This window comes from Diabrotica virgifera, chromosome 5, assembly GCF_917563875.1.
Source record: "Diabrotica virgifera virgifera chromosome 5, PGI_DIABVI_V3a".
NCBI classification, from domain to species: domain Eukaryota; kingdom Metazoa; phylum Arthropoda; class Insecta; order Coleoptera; family Chrysomelidae; genus Diabrotica; species Diabrotica virgifera.
The window spans coordinates 47,050,258-47,070,494 of record NC_065447.1 but is presented as its reverse complement, the minus strand read 5'-3'; the positions used below and the strand labels follow the sequence as shown (position 1 = coordinate 47,070,494).

The window sequence follows — 20,237 nt, the reverse complement described above, 5'->3', positions numbered from 1 at the left end:
CACTATGCAAATGATAGATCTACAAAAACCAAGTTTACAAAGCTTCAAAAGAAACTACACAACCATTTAGGGAAAGGGATTTCTAACTTAGATAGTGACTCTTCTGTAGACAATTGTTCAGTATCATCTAACTCCGAATCTGTTAACAATATTCAACTCGATACCTCAATGGAACATTGATGAATTTTTTCATCGTCTCCCTATGCTACAGCTTCTTTTGTCTGAATATCCTCCAGATATTATCTGTCTACAGGAGACAAACTCAAAGACCAATCAGTTGTACAATTCAAAATATTTCACTTGCTTCCGCAAAGACCGTACATATGCAAGTCGTGCAAGCGGTGGTGTAGCAATGGCAATCGTTTCTTCAGAAAACAATATTTTTCTCCGTTTAACCCCAGAATGTAGCACATATTCAGCTGAACTCTACGCCATATACCGTGCTGTGAAACTTCTTCACGAGCTTACACTCACAAAAACCCTGATCATAACAGATTCTCTTAGCTCTCTAAACACATTAAAACACATTTTTCCGAAACATCCTTTTGAAAAGTTGCTAAAATACCAGCTGTCCCAAGCTCATGAACATGGAAGAAGCGTCCAATTTTTATGGGTTCCCTCACACGTCGGAATAACAGGAAATAAAGAAGCTGGCAGGACTGCACGAGAGGCAATTTTAAGTGATTTTTCGGAGCCAATAGGCAAGTGTGTTTCCAGTGACTTAGCTTATTTTAAAAATAAAGTGTTGTGTTTGTGGCGAAATGAGTGGTCTCAAAATAATTCTAAGCTGAATAAAATCAAAAATAATGTGTCTCAGTGGATTCCACCGTCGCGGAATAGACGAGAACAACAAATTGTGGTTGCGCGTTTACGTCTAGTACACACCAGGTTAACGCACTCTTACCTTTCAACAAAGAAAAATCTACCTATATGTGATCAGTGTAACGTTCGATTAACAGTCGAACACTTTTTAACAAGTTGTAGTAAATATGACCAAGAAAGACAGCGCAACAATATTCCAAACGCTCTACCAGAGGCTCTAGGTCAAAACTGTTCCTATGACAATATAGTTAATTATCTAAGATCCATAAACATTTTGTACAATCTGTAGTTGTTTACTTTTGTTATTTATATTTTGTTCCGTCGCTAATAACCTTTTGGTGGATGCGACTTCTTTTTTTAATAAAAAAAAGAAAAAAAAAATTGTATAAAAACGAAAGTGAGCAATTGAACTCAACCTAGGGAAGAAACAAAAATAATTATGTATATTAGTATGAAAAGGAAACATTTCTTGTGACTAATATTTTTTTTATTAGTGTTCAAAAATTATACAATGATTTTGCCACAACACGTAATTTTACAAAGCTAAAAATGCAGTACTGGTACTAGGAGTAAAAAAACTAACTATGTTATGAGTAGACTTAGGCAAATATGCAAATAAAAAAGTATGAAATATGCGCATAAATATGCAGTATTTTACCCAAAAATATGCATGTTAATCTAGAAAATATTCATGTAACAAAAACAGTATTTACAAATTTTTCTTTATTTACAAAAATATTTAAAATATTTTCACATGTTTTATTAATTAACATGTACCTATATATTTTACAAAGAAAGCTTATGTAATTAAATATTAAAGTAATATTTAACTATTTTAACAAATAAATGATAATATTACATATTTCGAATTGTGGTAACAATAAATTATCAAATGCTGTTCAAAATTTTCAATTTTTCTTTCAAATTTACGATAATAGGTGGTTGTAAATTAAATGGTTCGGAAAATGTCCTAGCTAGTACATGGTTGCTTTAAATTTTTGGAAAATTTCCTTCCCAATATGTATTACTTTTAATGTTTTGACACAATGATTCAAAAGTCAAAATGAACTGTCTAACAATGATAATTTGAAAGATTCTAACTGGGTAATAGTTTTCTGAACAAAACTAAAGTTTGATTTTATGAATTGCACTGAACTGTATTTTTGGTATTTTCAAAGCACAATAATTATTCACAATTACAAAGACACTGTTCATTTTACAACAAAAGTGAAATGGACCGTCAAAATACAAATTTTTACCTAGAGATATAAACTGGCAGATTTTGGAAGCCTTGTATCAAGGACAAAACGTGATAAAATGTATAAGCCGGTATCTTTTATTAGTTAGTACATTGCAATACCAAAAATTTGAATACCTAGATATTATAAAACAAAATATTGAGATTTCCAAGCTATTTGTTACCTGAATATAAAGAGATATGTATAGTTACAACCAAAATTTCAAATTATATGCATTTTATGCACACTTCTATAAAAATATGCAAAATTGTAAATTTTTGCATTTTTTATGCATAATATGCAAAATATGCAATTTGCATATTTGCCTAAGTCTAGTTATGAGTAATTAGTACAATTAAAGTATTAAAATAACGCAGTATCTTATTCCTAAATAATTATAAATCCATTCGGTATATCATAATATTACAAGCAATATACTTAATAAAAAAAAAATAACTCTATTGGTTTAATTTTAAAGTCTTTTCAGACTGTGACCCTACTTTCCATATTCTTTAGTCTATGCTATACATAAAAGTTTTATTTTGTTTTAGTTTGGATACTAAGCTTAACCTTTAACTACACGCGCTGGCGTACTTTGTACGCCAGATATAAGAATTCTACTGGAAATATAGGTATTTAAAAATTTAATTTTTGACCTTGCTTATTTTTCTAACCTATCACTGGAATGTGCTTTAAAATTTGGTTTTAGTTTCGTTATAATCGGCGTTCTGGAAAGATCGTAATTTACATTTTATTATTTGTTGTTTCCGGTGGTGGACAATATACCCCAGGATTATATTACTATAAGTCGTAATATAAGTACATATTTTAATTGTTTTTTAGTCATTATGGCAAAAAATATATTTTTCTTTGTAAACAATACTTTTTCTCCTGTAAAAAATCACATTTAAAAAAATTTTTATTATTAATTTTATTTATCATGGAATCCAGTTATTCTATGATTCCAGTTATAAATCTTAATTGGCTTACTGAAAAGGAACTCCAAGTATTTACTGATGCCGAATAAGGTTTATAACAAACAACTAAGTGTATTTTTTCAAAAAAAAATTAAACAAATCCGCTGTTTTTAAGTGTATTTTCTTGTGGCGTACAAAGTACGCCACGCGTGTAGTTATGTTATAACTTGATGCGCGGGTAGTTAAAGGTTAACTAACTTAACTTAAAAACTTAATCCATATATTAATTTCGTTCGTGTACTCTTCATCCTGCTCTAATTGGTTCGACGTTATGATTTTCTGGTTACATTTCAAATATGTGATCCTTTGAAACAAAAAAAGTAAAAATTAAAAATTAAAAAGACACCTTATGTTTCATTTCAGTTCAGAGGTGATCCTCCATCCCCATACCTACGTTTCTGTCTCTCCAGACGTCTTCAGTGGGGCTACATGAACACTGAACGAACACCTCTGAATCGAAACGCAACCAAGCTGCATATTTAAAATTATGAAAATAGTTCTGCGAATCGGACGCTCGGTAGTGACATCTACCATAAAGAGGAATTAGAAGTCCCAGATTTAAACCATAATATATCTGAAACTTCTCGTGAAACCACTTTCTGGTAACATTCTTAACCCTTTTCCGGGCAAGGTGTGCCCGGCGGGCCCGAGACTCCAATTGTTTTATCATAAACTGATAAAATAAATTTTATTGAATTTTATGCATCACTGAATTTGTTTAGAAGTGTGTTTCATCCAACATAGTCATGAGCTATTCAAAATATTCATTATCATTGTTGAAATTATTGCGTCGAAAAATTTTGTCACCTAAAGGGGCAATACGGGCCTGTATTTATACCTAAAGTCTAAATCTTTGTTACAGAAGTTAATCTGGCAGTCAGGTAATGTTTTTGTGGATTATGTAAAAGACTTTTATGATTCCGGAAATCCAATAATAAAGTCTAAACGTACAGCAAACCATTTAAACATCTCTTTGATGTGAACATCAAAGTTCAAGGATGCATCCTTAAATTAGATATATGGTTCATCTCCCGATGCATTGACAACAAGGTTTTTCCTAAATTTTGTAAGGTGAAAACTCCAGGAAATGTTCCAATTAACCTTAAGAATATATTTCAGCTGAAAATTCTAAAGAAGGAGATTTGTAACCATTATAGTAAGATCAACTACATAAACTGTAAGCTCATGGTAATATATGACTCATTATTAGATACTATTGGTTTTGACAATTTAAGTAGCTTTTTGAATGATGTTCAGGACAAATTGGACAATGTAACTTCTATTAAATTTAACAGACTCAAATCAAAACTTAATAATCTCATCAGAAATAAAGTCATTTTACACAATAATAACAGTAACACCACTTTTTCTAACTTTGTTTTTCACCCTAGACTAAAAAACCTATCTTCAGTTGTATTTAACAAGAAAGAAATTGATCTCTTAAATCTAGGCCTCAAATACTCCATCCCTAAGAAGGTTTCTGTAAAGGACCTTCAGAGTCTCTCCATTGAGCTAGATATCATAATACAAAACCTTTCTGTCCCTCTGAATCAAAAAACTTCTATCAGAAATTCATGTTTTAATACCATTAATAAATTCAAAAATAAACACAACTCATCATCTTCTTCAATTAACCTTTCCAATTCCCAATTTTCACTAAATCTATCTAACAATATATCTTCTATTAATCTCCCATCTTCTTCTCAAAATACATCATCTACAATTTCTTTCCCTAATTTTTCAGACAAGAAACGTTCTGATCATCTTAACACACTCAAATCCATTAAAAACAAAATTAAATCCAACAATCTGATCATCAGCAAGGCAGATAAAGGAAACTGCTTGGTCATTATGGACCACACACTCTATAATGACAAAGTCATTACCTTCCTCTCTAACAACAACTTCACACTGCTGTCTGAAGATCCCACTAAAAGGTTCATCAATAAACTTAAAGACAACTTGAAGCCTTTTACAGAATTTTTTTCAGAACAGTTTGCTCCTTATTATAAAATACCAAGTAACCCGTTGACACCTAGACTGTATGGTTTACCTAAGATACATAAAGAGGGCATTCCTATTCGTCCAGTTGTGAGCTTCATTAACACTCCTGTTTCTATTCTTTCCAAATTTATATTGAACCTCATTAATACTTTGACGAACTTCACCCCTCGTTTTTCAGTCAAAAACACTAGTCATCTAGTCAATAAACTCCAACAAATAAATCTTCGTCCTAACATTACTATGCTTTCATTTGATGTTAGCAATCTTTTCACTTCTGTCCCTAAACAAGAAACTATTAATCTGGTACACTCTCTTCTTAGAGCCAGTTCAATCACCATGTCTACTACAGATTCCATCATCCAATTATTACAATTTTGTCTAGCTCAAGACTTTTTTGTTTTCAATAACAAATTTTACAGACAACCTGATGGCTTAGCCATGGGTAGTTGCCTATCCCCTCTCTTAGCTGATATTTTCATGGATCATCTAGAATCCACACAGATCATGAAAAATCCGGAGATTCTACACTGGTTTCGTTATGTGGATGACTGTTTGTTATTCATAGCCGGGAATTCTAATTTAGCTGATTCACTTCTTTCTAAAATCAACCAAATCCATCCTAATATTAAGTTCACCATGGAACTAGAATCATCCCAATCCATTAACTTTCTTGACCTCACTATCACCAGATTAAATGACCATTTCGATTTCAGTATCTATAGGAAACCAACACAGACGGACCATGTCATACCCCTATCATCTAATCACCCCATTTCACACAAATATTCAGCATTTCACAGTTTCATACACCGTTTAGAAACTACCCCTCTATCACAATCCAATTACAACAAAGAATTGAACATTCTCAAACAAATAGCCTTCAATAATGGTTACGAACCTAACATCATAGACAAGTTTATCCATAAGAGACAACTGAGAGTCTTGAGAGAGGCTGCGTTCCCCAGAGATTCGACCACCAAACCCATTTACACTTCCTTACCATATCATCATGAACGTTTGTCTGGAGATATTAGAGATATTATTAAAAGATCAGTTGATAACATTCAAATTTCATTTAAGGTATCAAGTAATTTAGGACAGTGCCTTTCCAACTCCAAAGACCCTATTAACTACATGAATCGTAGCGGTGTCTATAAATTGCAATGCTCTGATTGTGATGCCACATATATAGGGAGAACTTGTAGGTCACTTGCCTCCCGTTCACTTGAACATACTAAAAGAGAGAATACATCAACCTTCTGTCAACATCTTAAACAAAACAACCATACTCTCAATATCCCTGATAACGTATCCCTAATACATAACATTCCCGATAAAAACTTTCTGAGATTGGACCTATACGAGGATCTTGAAATAGTCAAAGAGAAACAGAGAAGTCCAAATTGTGTTAATCGCCATGTGTCTTTCAATCGTGACTTTCAACCGTTACATCGTCAACTTTTCTCATAAATTACATTATAAATCTGTTTCTTATATTACTTTATTTCTCCTAATTATTCGCATCTACCAATATTGTTCTATTTCTTTCTTTTCTCTTCTTATTCACACACATCCACATGTTCACTCAATTTTCGATAATCTTCTAATCCTTTCTTCAAAAAATTTTTCTTCTCCCAAACAAAGCAATTTCAACTATATCCGCAACATCCATTTGTCACAACTTGTACACAACTATATCTATTCAATATATATCCCATTCTCTCCACATCATCTTTTCAAACTGTTTTTCGTTCAGTGTCAAATCATAACTATTTCATTCTAAACTAAATCAACCAATAATACTGTACAATATATCTTTCAAGTTTCACACATCTAGTAGTTGTTCCATTCAGCCAACCTTTCATTCATCATTTGGTTTGTTTGGTTGCCTGGTCTCTGGAGTCCCCAGTCTCTCAATAATGTTCATTAGTCTCAATAGTGATGTCAAATTTACTTTATATACCACAAACTCATCTATCTCAAATAAACACAATTTTTAATTTTCTCATATACTCAATAATCTTACTCAACACTTATCTTCATCTGACCCCACTTTAGTTGTAGCTTAGACACTTTTATCCAAGTTATTAATTTTTCTTTGCCCTAGACGTTATTTAACATAAAAGGACATAATAAAGAAATTTGGACTAAGCTTGTAATACAACCTTTTCAATCTTGTAAATTTGTGTTGATGAACCCATCTATATTTTATTAATTTATAAATAAGATTTTGCATTTACAACTTTTTCAGCATTTGATATCACGACCCCTATTTTGTCTCTAGTTTTTCAGCCAGTCTCTCAGCCATCATTTGTGTTGGTTCACAAATATAAATTATCTAATTTCAAAACATAAACCATACATTACATTATCTGTATGTTGTTTTGCCTACCTTTCTTCATCAATTTACGTACACTTCATTGATGATTGTGGGTACTCAAATTCCCCCCTTCTATTTTACATCTAGATAATCTATTCTCACTAACTCTTTATTTTTATAATTCCAACACACTGATGTTAGCTGTTATCATTGCTTGTACTATAAACAACTATAAATTTAGTAGCTGTGTAACCAATTTTTCATGATACTTCAAGTTCCATTGACAATTGTTGTCTTGACATCAGACAGATTCGCTTTTGATATCTCACATCTTAGTTGCCTGTCAGCTCTTGTAACATAATGACCTAATTTGTTACCTTTGACCCACTTACAACGTGTGGGAGTCATATGTTATCCTAGGGCCATATCCTTAGGGATTATATCCATCCTTTGGAATTTGCTATGTTAGCATTTTGATGTGACTTTTAGTCCATTTTTGAAAGGCTTTGACCTTCGTATTTTTTGGTTGGCTCACCATGTTCTTGTAAGTATAACCAAACTTTGATTCTACCTTGGTCATCACTTTAAGTTCAACATTTTGATAATTAATATGGTTATACTTATTTTAGGCAACACTGATGATGCTCTTTTTAGAGCGAAAACGTTCTGTTCGATGTTTGTAGCCCTATAGGGCTTTTTAAAATAATATACCTTTTACCAAGACCAAAATTTTTTATTAAATTTTACTTGTAATTAATGGTATACAGCCAGCTACAGGAAATTCTTCCTAGTGGATCAAAGAGATGCTTACAATAGGTGTTATATCTATTCTAAATGAATTGTAAGAACTGACAATGATTGTTGGAATGTAATAGTATTTTTAGGTATCTGCTATCAGTCGTTTGATACTGATGTTATTGTCGACAACTACTAAGCCAGTAAAATTATATTGAATTACAGTGAAAGTAGATAGTGCGAATAAAATTTCCTGAAAACCATTATCAGCTGCAGAACTGCAAGATATTGCTAATCATTTATGGGATTCCGATGATGAATAATCTCCTGAAGTAGTTGGCATTGAAAGTGACTCTGAAGTTGAAGATCATCTTTCGGAAGGAAGTGAAGAGGATGATCAGTAAGTAGTATTGAGTGATAATGAAGAAGAATGTGTGGCTACCAGTTCCCAGATTTCAGAGTGTGTAATTTTTGAAACTAAGGATGGAACTAACTGGAAGAGTCAACCACAACCGACAGAACGTATGCGATCTTGCGACATAATAAAAAGCAAAGTGCACAAAGTAATGTTAGTCACTGGTCAAAGTGTGGATGATCCTGTTAATTCCTTTTGTTTATTTGTGGACGAAAAAATTGTGAACGAAATAGTGAAGTGTACAAATAAAGAAGCCGAAAAAGTCCTGGGGATAGAGAACCGGACATATTGCGACTCTACAGAGATAAATGCCTTTATTGGACTCCTACTAACTACAGGGCACCTGAGTGTCAACAATCATAATGTAGATATACTTTGGAGTAAGTTTTATAGCCCTACTATATTTAAAGCTACCATGGGGTTAAAACGATTCAAAAATTTGCTAAGAATTGTTCTATTTGACGATAAAGACACGAGGTCTGAACGAAGAAGAAACGACAAATTAGCAGGAATACGCGATGTGTGGAATCAAGTCAACCAAAACTTTCAGAAATACTTATTTTAAATATAGGTTTCATTGTCATTCATACATAATTTTTACGTTTAATGTCAAAAGCTATAGCTGGGTGTCCACTATGTTCGCAAACCTCTTGCGGACCTGTTTTATGCAGAGGAGCGCATGTCGCGTCCATTGAGCAGTTGCAGGAGCGCGGAGCATGAGAAGTTCGCGAACATAGTGGATAACACCTTAAAGTGGATAGTTGATAATACTTATTATTTTTCAATCATCTCCATTTTTTACTTGTAGAAATAATAGAGAAATAATACTTGTTGAAGAATCAACATTTGAAGAAACTACGCATTCATAAAATGATTAGAAAATAACAAACCTGGCACATACGAACTAATGTATATCTACAAAGAACGAATAAAGAATGGTGAACATGCGTTTTGGAAGTGTATCCATAAGTTAATCTGCCACATAATAATACTGAAACTAGAAGCCACGCCCGAGAAAAATGTGGTGCATGGTAATGTGGTTTCGACTATAAACCAACACATTGTAGCATTTGGTTTACACTCTGTATAAAGTTTTAATTTGCATCTTAAAAATCTTTGAGAATGTAAGTAATGACAACCGGATCGTCCGGATCTTTGTAAATCTAGAACAGGACAGGTGTTCGATCACCTAAGGATAGTCTAAATGTTCTATAAATTACCTAATCGCTCATGAAAAGTTTCGATGAAAAAAGCCAGCTGAACCTGGCTATTGCCTACAACCATCATTGGCAAAAACATTCACTGTTAATTTTTGTTGACAGTGGTGTGTCATAATCATCAATAAAAACAATTGGTGATTGTACACACATTTTCAACAAATTTGTCTTAATTTCCTTTTGATTTCCTGAGTGGAAAGTGAAACGTCAAGTATTTTTAGGTAAAATATATAATTATTATTACAACCTAACTATGACTAATGTCATATAAACATGACATTTAAAGTAAGCATGCCACAAGTCAACAGTTTTAAAATCCTATACTAAAATCACAATAAAGATGTGCTCCTCTAACATTCAACCCCTGGCTATTTCTAGCGGACCTTTATTGTGATTGGAGTGCAATATAGGATATATATAATACATAATATATAATTTATTTTTTATTAAACTTACCATCAGACGTACAGTATCCATTTGTTGTCGATAGCGGCGTTTGAAAAATTTAAACTACAATAATTAAAAATAAAAATATTATATCAGTACTTAATATTTACCGTATTAAACTGCACCCCTACCATCGCGAATAAAGTCCGGACTAGGCACAAAATTTAGTGCTATTTATGTGCTAATTAGTTGCTTTAATCCGAATTTTGTTGCTCAAACCGTTGACCAGAAAATCGCGTCGAAAGTGGGGGGTCCAGCTTAATGGCAACCTGCACCCACTCACACCGAAAAAGGTTCAAACTTCTGTGATTTTTTTGGTGAAAAATTTACTTCTATTTATGTGATAATTATTTTCTCTAATTCGAATTTTGTTGCTCAAACCGTTGCACAGAAAATCGCGTCTAAAGTGGGGGGTCCAGCTTAATGGCAAGCTGTACCGACTCACACCGAAAAAAGTTCAAATTTCTTGATTTTTTTGGTGAAAAGTTTACTTCTATTTATGTGCTAATTAGTTGCTCTATTTCGGATTGTGTTGCTCTAAACGTTAAGTAGGCAATCGAATTGAATGTGGGGCGGGGCCAGCTTCTCATTAGACGTACAATGAAAGACTTGTATATTCACTAAAACAATAAGCAATAAAATGTGATAGCGGTATATTTCGATGGTACGTGTCCCTCAAATTATTTTAGTACCAAATATGTACGAGCCACTAATTTATTTATCATACAACAGATACACACATAGCACGGAGCAAGGTCGGGTGGGAAAAACTAATGCATTTGCAAGTTCTACGGTTAGCAACAAAATCGGATACCAATATATTTCGATAGTACGTGTTCCCTAGAATATTTTAATACTAAATATTTGCGAGCAACTAATTTATTTTAAACGAGACAGAGGAATATAAAGCGCGGTGCAATGTTGGGAGTGAAGAAGTAATTCATTTTTTAGTTCTACGGTTAGCAACATAATCGGCTACCGGCATATTTCAATAAACCATGTTCCCTAGAATATTTTAGTTTCAAATATGTGCGAGCAACTAATTTATTTTACACGATACAGAGGAATATAAAGCGCGGTGCAAGGATGTGTGGGATGGACTAACACATTTTTAAGTTCTACGGTTAGCAACAAATTGGATACCAATATATTTCGATAATACCTGTTGCCTACCATATTTTAGAACCAAAAATGTGCCAGCAAAAAATTTATGTTACGCGAGACACAGGAAAATAAAGCGCGGTGCAAGGGGTGGAAACCACGCGGTAAAAATCAAACAAATATAACAAGTAACAACGGAGAGAAATTAGGTACTATTTTTTATACGAAGTATTGCGTCAGTGGAATCACCAACCTAAGTAAATGCAGTTGTAAGGGCTTAGTTTATTTATAAAAGTCTGCCAGTGTAAGTTATTAATCTGATTCCATTACAGCTGAATACGTATGTTTGAGTATAACTACAGTCGGAAAAATGAAAGAGTACCCATGAACGATCACATCAGTCTTCTACAATCACATATTTTGTATTTGCTGTTCTTTTTGTATAAATAACAAACGAGAGAAACAGATTATTAATTATCTTAATAATATGTGATGGGGTTTAAATGGGGTAGTGATGCGCATCATAAGGTGTTGCTTCCAGATAACACCTCTAGCCTCTCCTACTCAATTCCTATCCTCACCTCCGAGAAGTGTGATCCGGATCACACGGGTGAACCCCGGTAAACCTGAGCAACCCTATTGGAGACTGGGTAACCAACCCCAGTGGAAGGTGAGGTCAGGGCTGACGAGGAAGGGAGAAATGGTCCCCGAAAAGGGGGTTGGGCATGAGGCTAACTCCCTCATCTCTTAAAAAAACTATTGTTACGAAATCTCGAGATAATAAAGCCGGACTGAATTCAAGACGACGACCCAGGCAGCGAACTAAGGACAATGATTTAAAAATCAGTACTTGGAATGTAAGAACGCTGTATAGGACAGCGGGACTAAAGCCGCTCCAAGATCAACTAAAATATAGAATAGACATTGCAGCCATTCAAGAGATGCGATGGACAGGAACCGGCATTATGCAGAAAAAAGAACATGATATCTATTACAGCTGCAACCCGAACCGACATGAGTTCGGAACCGCGTTCCTAGTATCAAAAAAAATAAAAAATTTAATTATTGGTTTTAAAGCCATAAATGATCGGTTATGTATCCTTCGAATAAAAGGAAAATTTTTCAACATATGCCTGATCAACGTGCACGCGCCAACCGAGGAAAAAGACGAAGAAATTAAAGATCAATTCTACGAAAACCTTGAAAGAGCATATGATAACTGTGCCAAAAACGATATTAAAATAATCATTGGAGACATGAACGCCCAGATAGGAAAAGAGATTTGCTACCAAGATTATATTGGTAAACACAGCCTTCATGACGTTACTAATGACAATGGTTTAAGACTTATTAGTATGGCAGCTTCCAAAGATTTAATTGTGGGAAGTACATGTTTTAATCATAAAAATATCCATAAAGCAACTTGGATATCACCAAATGGAAATACCACAAATCAAATTGACCATGTTATAATTGACAGAAGGCACTTTACAAACCTAATGGAAGTGAGAAGTTACAGAGGCGCAAATATTGACTCAGACCATTTCATGGTAGAAGCCAAGTTACGACAAAGAATTTCCAATGCCAAGGAAGAAAGGGGCACTAGACAAGTAAAATATAATTTACATATGCTAAAAAATGAAAACATAGAGGAACAGTTCCAGTCAAATATAAAAGAAATCCTAGAACACACCTGGGCAGTCGACCAGTCAAGCACGGAAATGTGGAACAACTGCAAGGAGGCTCTGAAGTTAGCAGCCGAAAGCACCTTGGGAATATCCCGAACCCAAGAAAGAAACGACTGGTTCGACCAAGACTGCAAAAAAAATAACAGATGAGAAGAACGAGGCATTTAGGACCATGCAACAACGGAAAACTAGGACAACAATAGATAGATACAAAAACTTAAGAAGAGAGGAAAAACGCATACACCGAAAGAAGAAACGAGACTCAGAAAATGACATATTAGAACGGCTTGAAAGCCATATGAGTCACGGAGAAACAAGAAAGTTCTACCATCAAATAAATACTATTAGAAAAGTATTCAGACCGAGAATCAATTATTGCAATGATAAGGAAGGTAACTTACTTACCAACAAAGATGATATCCTGTTACGATGGGTTTATCCACTTTCAAGAGTTGCTGGAAGGGGAACCTACTAACAACATAGAGCTGGAATACCAAAATGAGGAGTTCGTGGAACCCCCCTCGGTAGAAGAAGTGAAAATATCTATTGAAAAAGTAAGGAACCACAAATCTCCAGGCAGCGATGGCATCCCAGCAGAGTTATTTTAGCACGGTGGAGAGCAGATCACCAAGGTGATGCGAGAAATTGTTTGTAAAATTTGGTCTGAGGAGCAAATGCCTGAAGAATGGAGTTTAGGCTTAATATGCCCGTTACAGAAAAAGGGAAACCAACTGGAATGCAATAATTACCGCGGAATAACTCTCCTAAATACAGCATACAAGATATTGTCAAACATTTTACACGAGAGATTGAAGCCCTATACCGATACGTTTCTAGGAGAATATCATGCAGGATTCAGGCGCGGACGTTCAACCATTAACCAGATCTTTACACTACGACAGATCCTCGAAAAAGCGCAAGAGTTTAACATAGATATGTACCATATTTTTGTCGATTTTAAAGCAGCATATGACAGTGTCTCAAGAACAAGTCTTTACAATGCTATGAATGAGTTGGGAATTTCAAAAAAACTCATATCTATGATAAAAGTGACAATGGCGAAGATGCTATCAGCAGTAAAAATTCAAAACTACTCGTCAACCCCATTCGAAATACATAAGGGGTTAAGGCAGGGAGATGCGCTGGCGTGTCAGCTTCTTAATGTAGCCTTAGAAAAAGTTGTACGAGACGCTAATTTAGATAGCAGAGGAACAATATTTAATAGATCAATCCAAATTCTTGCATATGCAGATGACGTGGACATTATAACAAGAACCAGGGCGAGAACTGCGGAAATCCTAACCAATCTAGTAGCAGCAGCAGAACTAATGGGGTTACATATAAATCAAAATAAAACAAAATTCATGGCGACCAACACAAACACAAGAGCTGGAAATGTTGATGCAGATCTAATCATCAATGACCAAAACTTCGAAGCGGTCAAAGAGTTCATATATCTAGGGACATCGGTTAACCCCAATAATGACACATCTGAGGAAATAAAAAGGCGAATAATAATTGCAAACAGGTGTTATCATGGTCTATCAAAGTACTTATCTAACAAACGTCTGTCTCAAAAAACTCGTATAAGGCTGTATAGAACATTGATAGTCCCCGTTCTCACATATGGTTCAGAGGCATGGACGCTAACTAAAACAGATGAATCCGCTCTATCAATTTTTGAAAGAAAGGTACTACGCAAGATATTCGGAGCGGTTTGTGAGAACGGAATATGAAGGCGTAGATATAACTTTGAACTGCAGCATATCTACAAGCAAACGTTTGGTGGAAAAGATATTATCACTATAATTAAGCGAAATCGCCTGCAGTGGGCAGGACGTGTAGCCTGAGCCCCTGAATCGAACATGATAAAAAGGATTCTAACAGCTCAACCCATGGGAATGAGAAGACGGGGTAGACCAAAGTTGAGATGCATGGACGGGGTAACACAAGATGCCGAGAAGATCGGAGTCGGCAACTGTAAAGTGCAGGCAAGGGACAGAACAGAATGGCGTAGAACGCTTGAGAAGGTCGAGGCCCTCTAAGGGCTGTAGCACCATGATGATGATGATGAATAATATGTGATTGGTGTGATCGTTCATGGGTATTCTTTCATTTCTCCGACTGTATGTATTCACAACTTGCGATATAAACAAAATAGCACTTACCTTACCTTAATATATACTTGCATTCATTTGTTCTATGTAAACGAAATTTCAAGAACTTTATACATATTGGCCTATCGTCCATTTATTATATTATTTTATCATTTATTACACTAACACTTTTTTATCGCATTATTAATTGATGCTGAGCTTGTATGTTGTCCCTGAACTCTTTTTCTGTTAGTCATTTTCATTTTCAGTATTATATAACATATAATTTCACATGTTTTAACAAACATACAAACTTTCACCAAGTAACCATCATGTGGATGTACGATACAAATACAAGTTTTTATAAATTTCTAAAAAAATAAAAAATCTTTGTGGATTGTGAGTTTTTTAAAAATAAAACAATTGGATATTAGTTTTAGAGGTGGTGTTGAAGCGGCTGAAATTTCATTCTTCGATGAGGCATTTTACAGTCCGACCAGATTCACTTTGTATTTGAGATTTGGATGCGCACTGTTGATGACATCTCGTCAAGTAAAATACCTGCACGGTACCAAAATAAAATTCAGAAAATGTGGCAAAACCGAACGCCAAACATAGTGCACATCCAAATCTCAAATACAAAGTGAATCTGGGCCAACTGTACACTGGTGAGTGTTTTATAGAAATCACTAATGTAGTTTTAAAAATTTTTATTACAAAATTTAATACAATATCTTAGATTCCTTCATTATTATTATATTAACAAAAATTATTATTATTATTTATTTTCCTCTGTATCGTGTAAAATAAATTAGTTGCTCGCACATATTTGATACTAAAATATTCTAGGGAACATGTTCGCAATGTGCCAGTATTGACCAGTAAGGATTTGCGAAAAAACGTCTATTTTTGGATGTGAGAGGTGGCATTCGGATTTTTGCAGATAAAGTTAGGTGACACCTTCAGTAATAATAATTGACTTATGCTCCTTCTCAAATATGCCCGGAACATTAATAAAAAAATTAAAATATTTAAAAATTTCGAAAAACATCGATTTTTTTCTGCTTTCTTTGCTTATAACTTTAAAACGATTCGTTTTGGAAGAAAGTCGTACAGAAATAAAATAAAGATAATTGAATTGTCTATGATATACGACTGGTAAAAAATTACTTAAGGTATTACCTTTTCTGCAATATAGCAATAAATACAAAATAAGGGGGCAAAATAAGTCTGTTGTTATTCAATATTTTTTAACCACTTTGGTGGCACTTAGAACCTTAGTAATTTGCTTAGAAAATTCTTTGTAATATACTTAAATCGTGTACCAAATTTCATTAAAATCGACCTAATAAATTTTGCATAATAAATTTTCAATCTAAATGTTTTTAAAAAAGTTCAAATTTCTTAAAATCTTTCTGAACAAAAAGTAGACCATTTAGAAGTTGGCTATTTTTTTTACATATAAAGAGGTGCTCTACCTATCTAATACACTTTACGGAATTAAAATCGGATTATTTATGGGGCCCCAGCAATGTTTTAAATTTATAAACAATTTTTTGGCTTATAAAAAAATAGCTTTGTTTAATAATAAAAAAATTAATTTTTAGCAATGCAAATAATAAAAACCGGTATGATTTGACTTAAACTTTCAAATGCTGTCAGCAGAATTGCTATTTTATTTTTTAATCAAACGTTATTCTCGTTCAAAAATTGCAATTTCTCGATTTTTTGAAAGTTCCACCGCGTTTATCTCGAAAACTATGCATCCTACGAAAAAACTTGTAAGAACATTTTTTGCTTAGAATTACCCAAGAAATACAAAAAAATGACAAAAATAACAATCTTATCGACATCCTGATCAACTGTTACCCAAAAAATTCGTATTCTACGGGTCAAAATACATAAAAAAACTTGGGTAAGTCCATCTAAATAAAGGAGCCCGTAGCACCCCCTCCTGGCCACAGCACTAATTTGTTTATAAGCCAAAAAATTGTTTATAATTTTAAAACATTGCTGAGGCTGCTTAAATAATCCGATTTCAATTCTGTAAAGTGCATTAGATAGGTGGAGTACTTCTTTATGTGTAAAAAATTGACAAATCTTTGTATGTGCTAGTTTTTGTTGTGCAAGATTTTAAAAAATTTTAATTTTTTAAAAAAACTTTAGATTGCAAAATTATTATGCAAAATCTAGTAAGTCAATCTTAATGAAATTTGGTGTACGGTTTTAGCACATTACAAAAATTTTCTAAGCGAATTAGGAAGGTTCCAAGAGTAACCTAAGTGATGGAAAATCATTGAATAAAGACAGGCTTGTTTTGCCCCCTTATTTTATATTTATTGCTATTTTGAAGCAAGGGTAATAAATTAAGACATTTTTAACCAATCGCATCTGATAAAAAATTTAATTATCTTTGTTTTATACTTATAGGACTTTGTTCTAAAATGAATAGTTTTTAAGTTATAAGCAAAAAATGTGGAAAAAAATGAAATTTTTTGAAATTTTTAAATATTTTATTTTTTTTATTAATGGTCCGGGCATATTTGGGAAGGAGCATAAACCAATTATTATTAAGGAAGTTATCACCTAACTTTATCCGCAAAAATCTGAATGCCACCTCTCACATCCACCTAAAAACAGATCCTTACTTCTCTAGTACCCGATTTTGCTGCTAACCGTATAACTTAAAAATTTATTAGTTGAACTCACCCATCCTTGCACCGCGCTTTATATTCCTCTGACTCGTGTAAAATAAATTATACTAAATTTAAAACCAAGATGCAGTAGAAATAAACAAACCAAGACACGTTAAATGCTTCTAGGAGCACTCTCGGTTATAATTTATAATGTACATACATTGTAAATCCCCAAATCATGATTTCCAAAGTCTATGCAATGTAGAATATGATCCGGGAGTACTCCTAGTAGCATTTAACGTGTCTTGGTTTGTTTATTTCTACTGCATCTTGATTGTAAATTTAGTGTACCTAGTTGCTCGCTTATATTTAGTCATTTTCATAAAATTTTTGGACATGTTGGCTATTAGTGCACCCTAGTATGTCTGTGTAGATTTTGGCATTGGATCCGACCATCACTTGTAACACCGTTGCCGCATCCTCTATTTTTTCATACTATCACCGTTGACTGATAAATATACTGGTAAATGATAAATGATAAATATACTCCGTATTTATCAATCAACGCTATCACGTTACAATTTTTGTGATATTATACACGAGCGGGAGACCCTCAAAAAAGCGCTTAGTTTTCGAGATACTGACCACGGAGGGGTGAATGGCTAATTTTATTCATACCTTATATTTTCGAGGGTGCTGAAAACGAAAGTGGGGTTTATTTTGAATTTTATGTGGGGGAACATTGTCCAAGTCGCAATTTTAACCTAAAAATAAAAAAAAAATTAAATCACGTTTTTTGCGTTTACCTCGCTACAACTCTGTTAAATTTTAATATTTTTTTCTGAAATATTTTTTTTACACTATATAGCTTTAACATTTCTGAAGACAAAGGTACCTGCTTTAAGATTTTTTTCTTATCATGATAAAGGTTATGCATTTTTCAAAGAAAAAGCTGCGGATTTGTGCATTGCAAAGTTTAATCGTAAAAGTTGTGTAACGAAGTTTAAAATTTAGCTTCTTAATTACGTTTATTGGAAAGTAGAAAGCACAAAGAAATTTTCTGGTAAGTTTTAGATCAAAATGTTTTATAGAAAAAAAATTGTGCAACTTTAAATGTCGACATTAGAAATCCCCAATATAACGCTTATTTTTTGAGGGACAGACAAGCTAGGTCTAATTTCTCACCTTTAGTACTATCCTTGGATTATAGGCTTTCATTTGACATCTCATTTGTCATTCTACCTAGTATAATGACGGAGAAATAAACGTTCTTATTCTATTATTCTTGTAGGTACATTTAACATTGATTGAAATTATGAAAGAAATGGCATGGCAACACTGTGACGCACAAACATAAGATTCAGCTGTGCATTACATAGGGTGCACTAATATTCAAGATGTCCAAATTTTTGACTTACAACCAGAAGCGTCATTTGAAATTTTGATAGGGGGGGGGGCAAGCATTATATATACAATACATTTATATGCAAACATAATACAAAATTTATCTATTTTTTGTAAATTTCAGTAATTTTCAGGGTCAGGGGGGTCAAATGCCCCCCCTGCCCCCTATCAAATGACGCCCCTGCTTACAATAGTTTTGCACCGAGGGTGCGATATGTAAGTACTAACTTTGTATAAAATATAAATTAGTTTGCCCAAAAGTAGGAATCCTAAGTGTCCAGATGCAATGCATAACCAAATAGGAACTGGCTGCACTTCATGTAAGGTAACCAATAAAGTTGTATGACTTTCCATCCTGAAATACAAATTTTAATTTTTTTAAGGTATTAAGCTTTAGGGTCTTTAAGAGCTAAGGGTCTATTTGAGACAAAATGAAACTGCTCTCGAGACTGCACTCACAAATGTATATGGGTCTGAGAGAACTCTCCGAGACAAGCTGTGACGTGCCGCCGAGACTGGGCTTATCAAAAGTGGACATGCTTATTTATGGTCTCGAGATCCAATCTCCAGTCTTCCGCCAAAAGTAAATATTGACTTGTACCCCAGGCTGTGGGTGAAAAAACGTGATATAATTCAGGAAATTTTGAAACCTATCAGGTGTTGTAAAGGACGATGCCAGGAATAACTTCTACTAAATGTAACCAAAAATATTGTGCGCTTTTTTTCTATTGCGATTTTCATTTGTTAAATTTGCAATTTTTAAAGATTTTTAATTTTGCAGCTTAGGATATTGATTTTAGAGAAAACTTTTTAACAGAAAGTTGTAGTAAATTAAAAAACATACAATTTGAGCTATGGTAAGTTTAATTTCGTTTATTGGTTATTGCAAAACAGCCTGCGAAAGTCCAAAATGGCCGTTTTTTACAATTGCGTTATTTATTGTACAAATAATTTTTTTTATTTTTTTAAGCTATGAAATGAAGTTCTTTCAATTCTAAATATAAAAAAAAATTGTAAGGCCGGATTAAAGAATTTGTTGCTTAGATATTATAAATTGTTTATCCCAAGTGGTCAAATGTCGAAGGCTATAACTTTTTGAAAAAAAAAATCGTAGAGAGTTGGTGAAACATCCAATCT

At 33.6% G+C, this 20,237-nt stretch overlaps 1 protein-coding gene across 1 annotated transcript in view; it reads right to left on the bottom strand.

Annotated features, from left to right (window-relative positions):
* Positions 1-3,151: 3,151 nt before the first annotated feature.
* LOC114331175 (integrin alpha-8-like) overlaps positions 3,152-20,237 on the bottom strand; it is a 154,649-nt gene continuing 137,563 nt past the window's right edge. Inside the window, exons 19-21 of the mRNA XM_050652479.1 lie at positions 19,329-19,455; positions 10,185-10,238; positions 3,152-3,341 (exon numbers count right to left, since the gene is read on the bottom strand). Of these exons, the coding sequence (XP_050508436.1) occupies positions 3,321-3,341; positions 10,185-10,238; positions 19,329-19,455 (202 nt within the window). The 3' untranslated portion in view covers positions 3,152-3,320. The remainder of the gene's footprint in view (positions 3,342-10,184; positions 10,239-19,328; positions 19,456-20,237) is intronic.